Below are 17,919 nucleotides of genomic sequence, written 5' to 3'. Positions count from 1 at the left end.
TTATATGGTGGAATTGTCCCAATTATGTATAGAGGATGGGTCACTTCACCTATAAAATTTTGTTTGGTCGGTTGGTTGTTTTTGTTTGTTTTTTCTTTGTTGTTGTTTATTTACTCGTCTTTATGTGCGTAACTTGTAAAAAAGAGCTTAAAAACACAAAAATCTAAAACAATTTCATGCAACATCAACCATCATCCATCAAATTTCAAGTTCATCAAGTCATCTAATATGTCAGACGACAAAACTGCCCCATCTGATTCAACCATTGATCCCTTCAACCAGCTTCAGATCATCCAAAATGACGACGGCACCATTACTCGCAACTGGACCAACTTCCCAAGCACTGTAGCCACACCTAATATTCCAGATGAGCATCACCATACTCTGGACGTTCTCTCCAAAGATGTCCCCGTCAACCAATCAAAACACACCTGGGTCCGCATCTTCGTGCCCTGTCAAGCACTTGATCCATCCTCTACCGCGCAGCTTCCTCTCATTGTTCACTTCCATGGGGGAGGGTTCGTTGTCTTAAGCGCAGCCACAAGCCTTTTCCATGACTTTTGCTCAAACATTGCCGCCAAGGTCCCTGCAGTCGTTGCATCAGTTGAGTACAGGCTTGCCCCAGAGCATCGCCTGCCAGCCGCATACGATGATGCCATGGAAGTGCTGCATTGGATCAAGAAAACACAAGAAGACTGGTTACACAAATACGTTGACTTGTCTCGCTGTTTTTTAATGGGGGATAGCTCCGGTGGCAACATAGCTTACCATGCAGGATTGCGTGCATCTGCGCAAGTTGATGATCTGTTGCCATTGAAGATCAGAGGGCTGATACTGAATTACCCTTTCTTTGGTGGGGTCAAGAGGACTGAGTCAGAGTTGAGGTTGGTGAATGATCCCTTTCTACCGCTATGTGTCAATGATTTGATGTGGGAGTTAGCGTTACCAATTGGGGTTGACCGTGATAATGAATACTGCAATCCAACGGTGGGAGGTGGGTCAAAGCTCTTAGACCATATCAGAATGCTAGGATGGAACGTGATGGTCAGTGGGAGTAGTGAGGACCCATTGATCGATCGTCAGATTGAGTTCGTAAAGATGATGGAGCGAAAAGGTGTGAAAGTGATATGTCATCTTGATCAAGGAGGGAAGCATGGGTTTGATGATAGTGATCCTGTGAGTGCTGCTAAGCGTAGGGCCGTGCTGGATTGCATAAAAGATTTTGTTTTATCTTCGGCCGACAATCGCTTCCGAGCGAGTGAGTGAAGACTGTTGTGCGTCCGCGTTGTACTGCGATGTGCAACTGATTCCGCGATTCTGTGGTGTTTATAATTTTTCTTCTGTAATATTGATAAAGAAAAATTAACATGGGCACCAAAAAGGATATCATGTTTCGGCTTTGTTATTTTGATTTAGATAAATATTTGTTTAATTTTTATATTTTTACTTAAATATTTATTTAATTTTTATATTTTAAAAAATATCTCAAAATATTTGTTTAATTTTTATATTTTTACTTAAATATTTATTTAATTTTTATATTTTAAAAAATATCTCAAAATATTTTTTTAGTTAAATATGTTACATTCTTATCCTTATTTTTTCTTTATTTTTATAATAAACCCTTATAATAATATTCTTGACATTAATTAATTTATTTCTAAAAATTTAATTAGTAAATTAACCAATAATTTCTATTAAAAATTAATTAATAAAATTTAATATAAAAGAACTAATATTTTTTATACCCGTGTAACAATCTTGCTAATAATTTATTTAGAAATAAATAATTAAGATCAGCCATGAAATGTTTAATATCCTTGCAATAATTTTAGTAATAGTCATTTAATAAAATATTTAATTTATCAAATTAGTCCTAAAAGTAAATAATAACATAAAAATTTGTGAAAAAATATAATAATACTTTTAAGGCTAATTTTGTAAATTAACCTTTTTTATTTCTTAATATCTTCAAGAAGGCACGAATATTATTATAAGGATATTATTAAAAAGAAAAAGAAAAAGCAAGGGTAGAAAATGTAGGATAGGGATATTTCAACCGCACTATTTTGGTAAATCCACCCCACTTCTAAAAAATAATTATAATAAATTCACAATATTCTTAAAAAATATAAATTAATAAAACTTTTGTACAATTTATCAATTAAATCATTCTATTAATTTTTTTCTTAGGTTCTTTGACCATCTTTGATCATAAATTTTAATATAAGTTTTATTTTACTATTTTTATTATTATGATATAAAAAGATAAAGTTACCCTCATAAAACATGAGTTATTATATCTAATAATTTAGGTATTTAATTTTGTGACTTATAATCTAATATTTTTAAATGAAACCTAATTATTGTTTCACTACCCGTATATGTAAATGACATAAATTTGATAGCCTAATAATTTACAAGAGAATGGTGCTATCAAGACACTATGTTAGTTTAATTAAAAAAAATAATAATCACACTAATAAAGGAGTATTAGAAACAGTGAGTTTGGTACAAATTAGAAAAATATTGAAGTTAAAGTAAATTCTTGATAAATTTACTTTATAAGGGTAAAATAATTAATTTAAACTTATGTCAAAATAATTTTTGTAATCAAATATACTAAATAAATCTAAATCACAAAAAGTGAATTAACATAGATTTAATTAATTAATTTTCCAAAACTCTTCTTGATTTGAAAATTTTAAAAATAATGTGTAACTTTTATAATTATTTTTTGAAAATAGGGTGGATTCACAAAAAATATAGGATGAAAATATCATCACTCGAACATATAATATATTTAACAGTAAAAATGTCTTAAGATATTTTTTAAAAAGTAGGAATTAAATGATCACTTAAACAAAAATATAGCATTTTGATTTTATATGACTTATGCAGATTATGATGTTTTTAGGATGAGTAATGATACAGCCACAAACTCTTGTACAAACTTATTTTGTACAAACTGATGTGGTATGATAAGATTGGTTGAATTAAATATCACTTGGCCCACACGATTTATTTTTATTAATTTATATTTTCATTCAACCAATGAATTAATGCCACATCAGTTTGTACAAAAGTTTGTGGCTGTATCATTACTCTTTTAGGATTTGCCTTATTCAGTCACACTTCACATATTTTTGTTTGTATTGCGTTCAACTCATTTAACTCACTCAGCTCATGGTATTATTTTTTACATAACTAAAAAAAATCTTACATACTTAAAAAAAAAAATCTATCTATTCAAATTAAAAAGAAAATCTTGGCCATCCACTGTTGACCTTGCAGTCGCCCGCACTTGTTTTTACTGCCGGAGACGAGAGAACGAGAAGTACATGAGTCTACAAATAAGTAACGCCACACCTGATCTAGATGACCACACAATAGCTCTCTCAAAAGATGTCCTCGTCAACCAACCAAACAACACTTGGGTCTAGGGATGGCAAACAACGGGCCTGGGCCGGGCTTGGGCTTTATTTATTTATTTTAAATTTTTTAAATTATTGTAAATTTGAAATAAATTAATGATCAACAAGTTATTACAATCATAGATAAATTAAAGAAAATGAATATTTCAAATTAAAATAATAAATAAAGCAAATAAAAACTCATAACTTTAATTTTCTTTAATACTGGATTTTCTAATTCAAATGTTCTTTTAATTAATTGACACAAAAGAGAGAATTTAGTATTATAATTTTAGTTTTTTTGAATCATAATTGATTTATAAGTTAAGAATTTAAGTTTTCTTTTTTTTTTAATTATTTTTTTATTTGAATTATATTATTCTAATTTATAAATTTATTTTTTAAAAAAATTAGTGGGCTTGGGCTTTGTCCAGACTTTTTTTCTTGGGCCCTTATCCAGGCCCTCATAGGTGAGGGCCAAGCCTAAGCCCGCGGGCCTGGGTTGGGCCCGAGCGGGATTGGGCCGGCCTGGACTTTTTTAACACCCTACTTGGGTCCGCATACACCTTCCCCATGAAGCACTTGATTCTTCGTCTTCCACCAACAGTAAGCTCCCTCTCATAGTTTACTTCCATGGTGGAGGCTTCGTTATGTTAAGCGCAGCCACAAGCTTGTACCACGATCTCTGCTCAAATATTGCAGTCCAAGTCCCTGCTGACTTGTCGTCATGTTTCTTAGTGGGCGATAGCTCAGGTGGCAATATCGCTTACCATGCAGCATTGCGCGCAGCTGCAGGAGTTGATAACCTGGCTCCACTGAAAATAAGAGGCCTAATATTGTACAAGCCTTTCTTTTCCGGGGTCAAAAGGACAAAATCAGAGATGAGATTGGAGAATGATCCCAATTTTCCGCTAGCTGTTAATGATATGATGTGGCAGTTGTTGGGGAAAAATCAGTTTTTTTTTTTTTATAAAACCTTTTAAGGACCGCTCTCATACAATATATAGGAATTTGTATTCTAGAAATCGTACCTTGAAAATCCGATTTGGTTATTTCCATTGAAATGATTTAGGCTCCCAGATCACGATCCGTAACCACCACTCATGTTAGATCACGATCCGTCACCAACACGCTTGTCACATCACGAACTGTCACCAATGATCTTCCAGGTTATGACTCAAGTTTGATTTGCACTTGACGTGTGTGCGCCTTTATCACTATCAAAGCAACTAGCACGAGAAAATTTTTCTCTCAACAATAGAGAGAAAAATCTTTTTCTCTGATCTATATAAAGTGGCTGCTATCTCTTTCTTTAGAGAAAATAAGCCTTTTTATATCTCTCTTTAGTGAAAACCCTAGACTCCAAATAATGAAAAACAAAACTCATGTTACTTGCTTTTTCTATAGGGGAGCCACCTTGTAAAATAACATAAAGCCACTTACACACAAGCTAATTAAATAGAGCCTCCCACTAAATGATATATTTAAACTTTTGACCCAAATAGCTAGTTATCTTGCTTATTAATCCAGTAGTGGTGCAGTCAATTAAATGAGCTAACTCGGGGATCATTTGGGAACATACAATAGGGGCTACAATAATTATGCCTGTAATTAAACTAGCCCAATTATTTAATTCCAAATCTACTCCACTAAAAGATTGGAACTGACTTCCATAATTGTATGCTCGAATAATAATTCATCCCAAGCCACATTGATTTCTTTACTGCACAATCCTTTGTACCACATTGTTAATTAAATTGATATCTCAACTGTCCAATCAGTTTAATAACATCTTATTCCTTGATACTTACAAGTTTTCTCTAATGATCATTTTCAACATACTAAATATGTTGACACACTCTGGCTAGAGAATTCTATGATCAAGTGCCGAAAACTCATCAAGAGATGTGTTGTACAAATTCTATATTGTTAATCCATAACTCCAATACTCATAATTGCTCCCATCAAGATACCGGGTAATCTTGAACACAAGGATGTGTCGTGCCCATTGGTAACTCAAATGGAATAACAATTACAATCATGAAATCATAATTAACTCAAGATTAAGATTACAGTAAAATCAATGCCTATGAGATTTAATAAGTCTAACAGTTATTAAAAAATTAATTCAGTCTCATATGTGATCATGTTCAATGTAGTCGTACTACATCAATAAATTCATACATGATTAAGACAAATCATTCAATGAATTTATTACAGTCTATACCTAAATAAAGTGCCCCACTTTATTTATCAACTGCGAACTGAATTTATTTAATCATAAGATAACTTGTATTTATTACTTCTGTGAATTCACATGGCGATCACATAAATACATATAATATGATTAAATGGACTTTAATAAAAATATTAATGCAATTAAGATATTTGAATAAAATACCTCATTTATTTTATTAGTCAGAAAAATTATTTATTACAATTAAATAAACACATATGCTTTTCAAGAGCATATTTTCCCAACAATTTCCCACTAGCTCTCAAAGCATATCTGGCATATTGCACATGCTCTAGGGCTCTAAGTGCAGGTTATAAAGGTTTCCCACTAATGGCCATTGTAATAAGATATTCCATTTAGCATCTAATGTCATTTGGGGTACTGTCATATAACATTTCTACACTATTCCCTTATAAGATGATACTTCCTCTCAATATGTTTTGTTTCTTGTGGTTTCTTAGATTGAGCTATTGGACCACCATAATCACAAAATAGTTTAAGGGGTGTAGTTACAACAGGTACCACCTTAGGATTTTGTAGGAACTTGCGGAGCTATATAACTTTTTTTGCAGCTTCAGATGTAGCCACATATTCAGCTTCAGTTGTGGAGTCTGTGATACAAGATTGTTTCACACTCATCCAACTAATAGCTCTACTTCCTAATGTAAACACATAGCCGGAAGTTGATTTTCTAAAATCCTTATCTGACTAAAAATCAGAATTAGTATAACCCACTGGAATAAGTTCATCACCAGAGTACACAAGCATATAATTTTTAGTTCTTTTCAAATACTTTATAATATGCTTGATTGTAATCCAGTATTGAGGTCCAGGATTAGATTGATATCTGCTAACCATTCCTACCGCAAAACAGACGTCTGGCCTAGTGCAAAGCATGAGATACATGAGACTTTCCACAAGTTCTGCATAGGGAACTCATCTCATTTGCTCGATCTCTTCAGATGTTTTAGGTGATTGATCTTTAGAGAATGTAATTCCATGTTTAAATGGTAATAAACCAGTCTTGCAATTTTCCATGCTAAATCTAGCCAATATCTTATCGATATAGACCGCTTGAGACAAGGCTAAAGTTTTATTCTTCCGGTCTCGTAGTAACTTGATACCAAGAATATAACTTGCCTCTCCCAGATCTTTCATATCAAATTGTTTTGCTAACCAAATCTTTATTGTAGTCAATACTCCTATATCATTTCCAATCAGGAGAATATTGTCTACACAAAGAACTAGGAAGGCTACAAATTTTTCCTGAATCATCTTGTACACACATGGTTCATCAATGTTCTGAATGAATCCAAGCGATTTAATCTCTTGATCAAATCTGATGTTCCATGACCGAGATACTTGCTTTAATCCATAAATGGATTTCTGCAACTTACATACCATGTGTTCTTGGCCTTTTGTATGAATCCATCTGGTTGCTGCATGTAGATGTCTTCTTCAAGATGCTCGTTAAGAAAGACTATCTTGACATCCATTTGCCAAATTTCATAATCTAGCACTGCAGTAATGGAGAGTAGAATCCTGATGGATTTAAGCATAGCAACCGTAGAAAATGTTTCCTCATAATCGATTCCCTCTTTCTGAGTAAACCATTTGGCTACTAATCTTGCTTTAAATGTTTCCATCCTTCCGTTTACTCCTCTTTCTCTCTTGTAGATTCACTTGCACCTTATAAGTTTTACCCCATTTGGTGCCTCTACAAGTTTCCAGACTTTATTGGAATACATAGATTCCATTTCTTGATTCATGACCTTTTTACAAAATTCAACATATCTGTCTATTAGAGTTTCGTTGTAACTAGTGAGATCTTATACATGTTCAACTAAGATCGTCGTATAGGTTTCTCTCAATAACATGTATCTCGCAGGTAACCTAGTTACCCTCCCACTACGACAAGGTTCTAAAAGTGATGGTTGTTCAAGGATAATCCTGTGCTGATCAGCTGGTTGTTGCTGTTCTTCTTGTTCTATAACAGGTGTTGAAAGTTGAGCATCAACCTAATCTTTTTAATTTCTCTAGTTTTACTTTACTCTTAAGTTATAAGTCATTATATAGTCTTTCTCAAAGAAAGTAAAGAATATGTCTATAAATACATTCCTATCTTAAGGACTATAATTCAGACTTTCCCTTATTCCTTTAAGATACTTAAAACATGCAAGCTTCTGAACACGAATCCATCTTTTTTACCTCTGATTCTAGTAGAAATACTAGTAAACTCCAAATATGAATGTGTCTCAAACCATGTTTGTGACTTTTTCATAATTTTTTAAAGTAGTAGACACCGAGATAGATGAGACTAAGTTCAATAAACTTTGCAGTTTTAAGTACTAGTATCTGGAATAAAAAAGGTAAATGATAAACCACTTAGTATATATCTTGTCTTATCCAAAAGAATCTTGTTTCTCCATTTAATTACACTATTGTATCATAGTGTTCATTATATGAGGGAGTTTATCCCATTTGACAACCAAATAGAGCTTGAATTCTCCATAGAGATATTCTTTGTTTCGATCATATCGACGTTCTTTTATGTTCCTGTCTAATTGCTTCTGTCTTATTCACGTACTCTTTTGAATTTCAAAAGCAATGGAATCATGACGCATTTAGACAAACATAAATAAAATGAATATTCATCAATAAGATTGATAGAATACTCATAACCTCTTATGAAATGTAAACTGATTAGTCCATATACATTTGCATGCGCTAAATCATCCAATACAATGTTATGCATTTAGCTCAAAACGAGCATCCTCGTCATATTACTTTTCTAAATAAGATTTATAGAGTTACAATGATCAATCTTAATAGGCCAACAAGTCTATCATTAATCATTTTCTTAAAATCTTATTATAGTTTATATGACTTAAGCATAAATATCATAGGTGATTTTGGTTTGAAGAAATATTTTTTTTCTTAGATAAATGCATATACTTTTTATCATTATATCTTGCTTTGAATAGATCAATGGACTTATATGATATAAATTGTCTTTATAAATAACCAAAATAAGTAATAAACAGAGGATAAAAAAATAACAGTGTACTCCTGTTTATTAAAACAAGTCACCGAAATTAAATTCCTCTAATATTTGGAAAAATAAAGACAAATATCAAAACTTTAAGTCTTGTAAAATTGATCTAGCCTTTCAATTGATATAAACTAGCATGTCCTCAACTGCTGTTTGAAGCTTTCTTCACTTAATTTATTAGTTTCCTGAAAATCAAATAAATGAATTACAAATAAAATTAGTTATCTCAGAATTCATTATTGTATGAATCAATAGAAATCTGAACTAATTAGGAAGCTTAAAGATTTCCTATACCTAATTTTAATAATTTTAGGACAATCTTTCTTCCAGTGACCCTTCTGTCCACATTTGTAACACTTGCCTTTTGGCTTGCCACTTTTTTTAGTGGACAGTTTGCCGATCCCAACTCTTGCTCGCTCATTCTTGTCTTTCGACTTACGCCTTGAAGAGAATCCTTTTTCAGGAAGTTTTCTGCTATGATAAAATTCTTCTATAGCATGTAGTTCGTGCATTAATTTAATTAAGGTCATATCTTTATTGTTTAAGATATAGCTGACCTTAAACTCTTTAAATGTATCAAGTAAATATTCAATCACCATGTTAATATTTGATTTATCATTGATTTGAACACCATGAATCTCTACCTCATTCAAATAGTCCATCGTTTTGAGGATATGATCACGAACTCTTGTGCCCTCTGCCATCTTAGTATCCATAATACGTTTTAATGCTGCTTCTTTGGCAAAATGGGTATTTTGCCCAAACATTTGATAAAGACTAGCCATTATTTCAGTACATGTTTCCATGCTCCGATGTTTCTTATGCAGTTCCACAGAAATCAAAGCCAATATATAGCGCTTATCCATTTTGTTAGCTTTGCACCATTTCTCATAAGGCTCCCTCTGATTTCTATAATCGTATAGCGTTGGTTCTGGAGGGCATGGCTGGGTCAACACATATTTGCAGCCTTTAGCAGTGAGAATATTAATAGATTGCGTTTCCAATCTAAATAATTTTCGCCAGTGAGTTCATTTTTAACAAGGATAATTAATAATGGGTTGATGGAAGACATTTTCTGAAAAAAAAAAAAACAAAATACACATGCATAAATACTTTGAAACAAAATTCATAATAAATGACAAAAATGCAAAAAACCATAAATACATTTTAATTTATTGTAACGATAATCTAGTACCGCTTTGACAAGCTATCCGTTGGGGAAGTCATGTCTACACTTACTAGACCCAATTATCCATTGGATTATTTACTTTTATGTAGAGACATGATAAATAATTATCGTTATCCCTTTGGGCCTAAATTTGTTAACAGAGTTTCGTTGGGAAGGTTAATAACAAATTTTAGTTGAGTGTATAACCATTGTTTCAATCTACGTATTTTTCATATCAATACTCGCCGTTGGGGTGAACAATTGATTGAAAAATATTTCAATTTTATCTTTGAAGAAGTTCATCAAATAAAATATCTAATATATATACCCTCCGTAGGGAGCATCACCGTATCATGAAGTCGAGGTATATATATAATTTTATTATTGAACTAACAATGGAGGCCGTGGAAAAAATTATCTTGAATTTTTCCTCTCCCACTCAATATTTTAAAATTAGTTTTTCCTTTTTAAAACATACATATTGTTAATTGCATGCTTCCTATAATATTATCTAGATGATATCCAATATTATTAAGCATACGCAAATTACAAACAATAAAGCGAGATTCATAATTAATGAATGACATGTATCATTATGCATAGAGTGGCACTACCTATTCTATATGACATATTATCATGGCATGTTATCATCCAAAACATAACATATAGAAAAAAATTTAAATAATCTTAATTCATGGCTTTCCTAATAATGAAAAATACATTAACCCTAAGCCTAATCTTCATTGGGCTTCTTGTCAATGTTCATCTTCCATAAGCTTATCTTTGTTAATGGACTAGGGGAAATTGGGCTTTTAAATTTATAATTGGTTCAATTTTAATTTTGAAAGGAAATAAATAATTAAAAAAAAATTATTAAAATAAAATTTTTAGACCAAAAATAAATTTAATATATTTAATTTTATCTATGCATTTTAATCCATTAAACCCAATTGAAATTGAGCCTAAAACTAGGATTCATTAAGCCCAAAACTATGTTTGAACTTAAATGCAAAAAATTAAAATTTTCTGCCCGAAGTAAAAATTATGAAACCATAGTGACCTCCATGATAGAAACCATAAAACCCTAAAATCGTATTTTTCTTTCTTTCTTCTTCCCCAGCCGCAACCTCCACAAATGCCCAGCCACTGTTCACTGTTGCCATCGATCTCCGACGCATCTTTGATGCCAAACCAACCGTTGCCGCCTCGTCAGAAAACGTGCCAAAACCCGCGTGCGCAACCGGAAGCCCTTTGCTTGCGCCGCGAGCAGCATTGCAGCGCGCGCTGCAGCTGCTGCGTGTGCAGCGCCTGGCAGCGTGTGCTGCTGGCCGCGTGCTGCTACTCTGGTTCGTTGCCGCAGTTTCCAGCAAGTTTCCGCAATTTTCCAGTGATTAATTTACAAATTTCTTAGGCCAATTTCGGCTTACAAAATTTCTATAACAGTAAAATAAATTAAGAGGAAAACATGATGATAAAAAACCACCCCTCTTGTTACAGATCCAAAAGGAAAATACAACGGAAAAACTAACCATGAATTAAGACAAACCAAAACATGCTTTATTCATATATTAAACAAATAATATATTTCTGAATAAATTGTGCCACTCTAATACATAAATTTCAAGAATGATTTCATACAATATTCTTATATATTAATATGAGATGGTTCTGATACTAATTGTTGGGGAAAAATCAAATTTTTTTTTATATAACATTTTAAGGACCGCTCTCATACAATATATAGGAATTTGTATTCTAGAAATCGTACCTTGAAAATCCGATTTGGCTATTTCCACTAAAGTGATTTAGGCTCCCAGATCACGATCCGTCACCACCACTCATGTTAGATCACGATCTGTCACCACCATGCTTGTCAGATCACGAACTGTCACTAATGATCTTCTAGGTTATGACTCAGGTTTGATTTGCACTTGACGTGCGGGCGCCTTTATCACTACTAAAGCAACTAGCACGAGAAATTTTTTCTCTCAACAATAGAGAGAAATTTTTTACAATAGAGAGAAAATTTTTTTTCTCTGATCTGTATAAAGTGGCTGCTACCTCTTTCTTGAGAGAAAATAAGCCTTTTTATATCTCCCTTTAGTGAAAATCCTAGGCTCCAAATAATGAAAAACAAAACTCACGTTGCTTGCTTTTTCTATAGGGGACCCACCTTGTAAAATAACATAAGGCTCCTTACACACAAGCTAATTAAATGGAGCCTCACGTTAAATGATATATTTAGGCTTTTGACCCAAATAGCTAGTTATCTTGCTTATTAATCCAGTAGTGGTGCAGTCAATTAAATAAGCTAACTTGGAAATCATTTGGGAATATACAATAGTGGCTACAATAATTATGCCTGTAATTAAACTAGCCCAATTATTTAATTCCAAATCTACTGCACTAAAAGATTGGAACTGACTTCCATAATTGTATGCTCGAATAATAATTCATCTCAAGGCACATTGATTTCTTTACTGCACAATCCTTTGTACCACATCGTTAATTAAATTGATATCTCAACTGTCCAATCAATTTAATAACATCTTATTCCTCGATACTTACTGGTTTTCTCTAATGATCATTTTCAACATACTAAATATGTTGACACACTCTGGCCAGAGAATTCTATGATCAAGTGCCGAAAACCCATCAAGAGATGTGTTGTACAAATTCTATATTGTTAATTCATAACTCCAATACTCATAATTGCTCCCACCAAGATACCGGGTAATCTTGAACACAAGGATGTGTCGTGCCAATTGGTAACTCAAATGGAATAACAATTACAATCATGAAATCATAATTAACTCAAAATTAAGATTACAGTAAAATCAATGCCTATGAGATTTAATAAGCCTGACAGTTATTACAAAGTTAATTAAATCTCATATGTGATCATGTTCAATGTAGTCGTACTACATCAATAAATTCATACATGATTAAGACAAATCATTCAATGAATTTATCAATTGCGAACTAAATTTATTTAATCATACGATAACTTATATTTATGTCTTCTGTGAATCCACATGATGATCACATAAATACATATAATATGATTAAATAGACTTTAATAAAAAATATTAATACAATTAAGATATTTAAATAAAATACCTCATTTATTTTATTAATCAGAAAAATTATTTATTACAATTAAACAAACACATATGTTTTTAAAGAGCATATTTTCCGAATAGCAGTTGTCACTACCTTTGGGGGCTGACCGTGATCATGAGTATTGCAATCCAACGGTCGGAGGAGAGTCGTCAAAGCTCCTGGAGAAAATGAGTTCGTTAGATTGGAAGGTAATGGTGATTGGTGGTGTAGGACGCACTTGTAGACCGTCAGATTGAAAGTGGTGGGTCATTTTGATGATAGTGGCCACCGTATGCAAGATTTTATGGATTCTGCCAAGCGCATGGCTCTACATGGTTACGTGAAGGATTTCGTGCTGTCCTCAACAATTGCTGCTTAGTCAGTGCGCGTGTGTGCTGTCGTGGGGGCGGCTGCTTTTGCCTTTTGGCGTGTTGCAATATAATGAAAGCGTCCATCTTAACTATCAGCATTAAAAAAATGTAGTGGCGTAGTGCAATGTACTAAAAAAAAAAAAAAGTAATCGGTCTTGTTATGTTGACTGATAATGACATATATATCAAGCATTTGTTTAAGCTTTAGTATGCAAATGCTAGTGTTATGTTACAAAATCTTATATTGTATTTGTGGAAATTCAATATTATTAATAAACTCATTTGTTGTAAAACCTCAAACATTGTAAATCAAGACTGCAATCAATCTTTGTTTGAATTGGTTGGCAAAGATTGAGACAATCACTCATACTGAATTTTTGTGTTTGTCTTTATTTAATTCTTCTCTATTAAGAGGCCAATGAGAGTACCATAAAAACGAGGGGATAATTGGTAAAATTTGATTTCTGTAGGAGGAACATGACCTTTCTATTTATTTTACAATTTTTCTTGCACAATTACATAATTTTGTAGATTGAAAGAAAACTTACGAAACTAAGTTGAAATAATTAGTATGCGATTTCTACTATTAACGTTACATATCTCGCATCATTAAAAAAAAAAAAGCTAAAAAAGTTTTTTAAAAAATCATGCTAAAAATCAATAGACGAGGAACGCCATAAAAGAGCTTATCTGAGGATTGGACTTATGTATTCAGGTATTGCATTGATTTCTATTAGGATAAAATAGGTGCTCGATAAACTGAACAAGGTATTTGATGAAATTCTTCTGCGCTACAACCCCGGCATCAATCAATAGTCCAGTACGAGGTGAAAAATGAATTAGCAGCTCTTTGGTGACAACACAAGGTTAACACAGTATTCTCAGTGAGGGTTTTCTAAATCTAGATAGTTCACAGATAAGCATTAGCAAATGTAGACGACACACATGCATGGTTGTTTTTGAGTTTTCTTAACTGTTAAATTACATTTATTGTAACTTAAAATCAAACTTTTTAAATATAAAAACGAGTAATAGATATTAGGGTCAGGTGAGCCAATAAATAAATTTTGTTTAGCTATAAGTTATATTAAATATAATATAAGACGACTCCAAAAGTCAATGAGCTCGGTGGCATGTCTCCCTGAACCCTTAGTGAGGGTCGATCTTTGGGATCTGCCACAATAAAATTATTTAAGAAGAATCTCGATCATCGTAAAATATTAGTTAATTATAATATTAGCAGAACAAAGGGCATTTATCTATGACCATTGGATCAAGTCAGCAGCTCTTTGTTGACACGTTATGCTGAGTCAGGGATTCTCTAGATGGCTCATGGACAAGCATTGGCAAATGTACAAAGTCAAAATATCTATCATCCACGACCACAGGATTGCAACGTGTATAGCCGTTAGATTAATTTACAGCCGTATGTTGGACAAATCATTCTTGGTATGCTCCTGCACATATCAGACAACCAGTGGATCATGAAAAGTTGAAAACTTACGCTGGGAAAAAATACTGTTCATTACATTTTTCTCTCCCTCTTTTTTTTTAACTTATTATTAAGTTCTTTGCACTTTTATCATTTGAATTATTTCTGGACCTAAATATCGGATAAACGACTGGTCTGAAGTGCAGGCTATTTTGACTTTTCAGTCACACCTATTGTTGCGCGTTCGCATCCCATTGTAGCAAAGCCTACAGTCGGTTGCACCATCATATCATCCAAGTTCAAAACAATTTGCCCAACAATGGAAAACTTCCTGGTGAGGATCAACGCCGATGGCACCATCACTCGGGAACCCGATGTTTTGCCAAGAACACCAGCCAAACCCGATCCAAATGACAACACAATAGCCCTCTCAAAAGATTTCACCGTCAACGAATCAAAAAACATCTGGGTACGTATATTCCTGCCCCATCAAGCTCTTAATAATAATAATAACACTTGTTCCTCATCATCCGCCAAGCTCCCTCTCATTATTCACTTCCACGGCGGAGGCTTCGTTTTTATAAGCGCAGCTACATCCACGAACCATGAGTACTGCCAATTGATCGCGGCCCAAATCCCTGCTGTGGTCGTGACAGCAGAGTATCGTCTTGCCCCTGAGCATCGTCTTCCCGCAGCCTACGATGATGGCATGGAAGTGTTGCACTGGCTCAAGACAAGTCAAGACGGGTGGTTACAACAGTACGCTGACTTTTCTTCCTGTTTCTTAACGGGAGATAGCGCTGGTGGTAACCTTGCTTACCGGGTAGGATTACGTGCATCTGCTATAGTTGATGATTTGTTGCCGCTGACAATCAAGGGCCTGATTTTGATCAAACCATACTTCAGTGGGGTCAAGAGGACGGAATCAGAGTTGAGATTGGAGAAAGATCCTGATTTTCCGTTGGCTCTTAATGATACGATGTGGGAGTTGGCACTGCCACTAGGTGCAGACCGTGATCATGAGTATTGCAATCCGACGGTGGGAGGTGGATCAAAGCTGATTGAGAAAATGAGCTCGCTCGGATGGAGGGTGATGGAGTACGTTGGCTTTGCTGACCCAATGAGTGACCGTCAGATTGAGTTTCTAAAGCTTTTGGAACAAAAGGGCGTGGCTGTGGTGGGCCATGTTGATGGTAGTGGCCACCGTAGTAGAGACTTTGCTGGTCCTGCTCTGTGCGGTTATTTTAAAGACTTTGTTTTGTCCTCCACGAAGACTGCTTAATTAGTGAGTGGTGGTGGGTCAGTGTAATTAGGAATTTGATGTTTAATTATGATTCTCGCTTTGGATTTTTATGATAATTGCAACTAATAAAAGCATTCCATCTTTTTTTGTTTTAGGGTATTTACACCGTAGTGTTTGTCCTTTTTAAAAAAATAAATAAATAAGTTGATTATTGTCAATCATAAATTTACACTAAAAAAATATTACAATTGTTGTAACTTTCAACCTCTTTAAAAATCACGTAGATTCTACTAATCATACAAATTCTATCATTTATTACATTTTTTACATGATTTTGAAGATGTTATAAGTTACAGCAGCTGTAACTTATTTAATTTTTATTTGATTTAACACTTTGTAATTTTGCACATTTATTTTTTATTTGATTTAAGCTGTACACTATTAAAATATCTAAAAAGTTAAAGAGGATTGGTCGATGTTTGAAGTGCCTAAGTATATTTGTACGTAGTGGCAAGAAAAAATTTAGATGCTTAATTGCTGTTAATATATTTATGATCATGACAAAGCCGGAGCAATTAACAATCTATCACACCAGACAAGATCTGATCATTTTATGTTAACACGGAGCCAACAGCACAGAAGAGCTATAACAAATAAAACACCACTTAAACTGGCCATATCGATCACTCACGTAACATTTATAATATGCAGCCACATTAATTCTCAAGACAAAATGAATTTTTTTATGTTAACATACAGAGCCTCAAGCTTGACAGGATCGCCAATCATATCGTGGGGGCTATCATCAAAATAACTCACCACATTCACACCCTTCTGCTCCATCAACTTCGCCAGTTCAACTTGACGGTCAAACAACGTATCCTCACTGCCCCCAGTCACCATCACCTTCCACCCTAACAACCTGAATTGGTCTAAAAACTTTGACCCACCTCCCACAATTGGATTGGAATACTCATGATCGCGGTCAGCCCCGATGGGTAATGCTAACTGCCACGTGAAATCAGTTTGAGGTGGTGGTAAAATCGGTTGATTGGCCAACCTCAACTCTGACTCAGTCCTTTTGACCCCACCGAAGAAAGGCTTGAGCAATATCAGCCCTTTGATCTTCAAAGGTAACAAATCATCAACTTGTGCGGCTGCTTGCAGTGCTGCGTGGTAAGCGATGTTGCCACCTCCGCTATCACCCATTATGAAACAAGACGAGAAGTCAGCGTATTGTCGCAACCAGTGTTCTTGAGTGGTTTTGACCCATTGCAAGACTTCCACGGCATCATCATAGGCCGCTGGGAGGCGGTGCTCGGGGGCAAGCCTGTAATCTACTGACACAATAATGGCAGGGACTCGGGCTGCAATTTCTGAGCATAAATCATGGTAGATTTTTGTGGCTGCGCTTAAGAGAAGGAGGCCTCCACCGTGGGTGTAAACTACGAGGGGAAACTTGGTGTCGGTGGAAGAATCAAGTGCTTGACGGGGCAGGAATATGCGGACCCAAGTGTTGTTTGATTGGTTGACGGGGACATCTTTGGAGAGAGCTATGGTGTCGTCATTTGGATCGGGTGTGGCTGCGGTGTTTGGGTAGAGGCTGTGGTTGCGAATCATCGTGCCGTCGGAGTTGAAGGTGAACATAGGGTGTTGGGGGAAATCAGTGGTTGACTCACATAGAGCAGTTGTGTCTGACATGTTTAACCTTAGCTGAGGTTATGTGATGAATGAAATTGGAAATAATTATTTGATATGCTTTCAGCTTTTATTTCGAGGCTCCGATGGCTTTGAGAAGTCACGGGGTCTAATTTATAGAGAGAGTAGGGGAGATTGAAGCATTTAAGAAATTTTTTAATACAAAAAATTACTCTGTCATGAATTAGAAAGACAAAACTCAAA

General features: G+C 34.3%; 3 protein-coding genes across 3 annotated transcripts; 2 read left to right on the top strand and 1 right to left on the bottom strand.

The window, feature by feature from the left end:
• The first annotated feature begins 25 nt into the window (after positions 1–25).
• Positions 26–1,438, top strand: LOC112499551 (probable carboxylesterase 120). The gene has a single exon (XM_025102607.2). The coding sequence runs from the start codon at positions 229–231 to the stop codon at positions 1,264–1,266; it is 1,038 nt and encodes a 345-aa protein (XP_024958375.2). The 5' UTR covers positions 26–228; the 3' UTR covers positions 1,267–1,438.
• Positions 1,439–14,807: 13,369 nt separating this feature from the next.
• Positions 14,808–16,171, top strand: LOC127900065 (carboxylesterase 1-like). The gene has a single exon (XM_052434502.1). The coding sequence runs from the start codon at positions 15,094–15,096 to the stop codon at positions 16,054–16,056; it is 963 nt and encodes a 320-aa protein (XP_052290462.1). The 5' UTR covers positions 14,808–15,093; the 3' UTR covers positions 16,057–16,171.
• Positions 16,172–16,538: 367 nt separating this feature from the next.
• On the bottom strand, positions 16,539–17,860 carry LOC102607310 (carboxylesterase 1-like). Its single transcript, XM_006490220.4, has one exon. The coding sequence runs from the start codon at positions 17,716–17,718 to the stop codon at positions 16,741–16,743; it is 978 nt and encodes a 325-aa protein (XP_006490283.2). The 5' UTR covers positions 17,719–17,860; the 3' UTR covers positions 16,539–16,740.
• Positions 17,861–17,919: the final 59 nt, after the last annotated feature.

The sequence above is a fragment of the Citrus sinensis genome, chromosome 9 (genome assembly GCF_022201045.2).
Source record: "Citrus sinensis cultivar Valencia sweet orange chromosome 9, DVS_A1.0, whole genome shotgun sequence".
Taxonomy (NCBI): Eukaryota; Viridiplantae; Streptophyta; class Magnoliopsida; order Sapindales; family Rutaceae; genus Citrus; species Citrus sinensis.
Note: the sequence above shows the minus strand (reverse complement) of the source record. Positions and strands in the feature narration are given on the sequence as shown.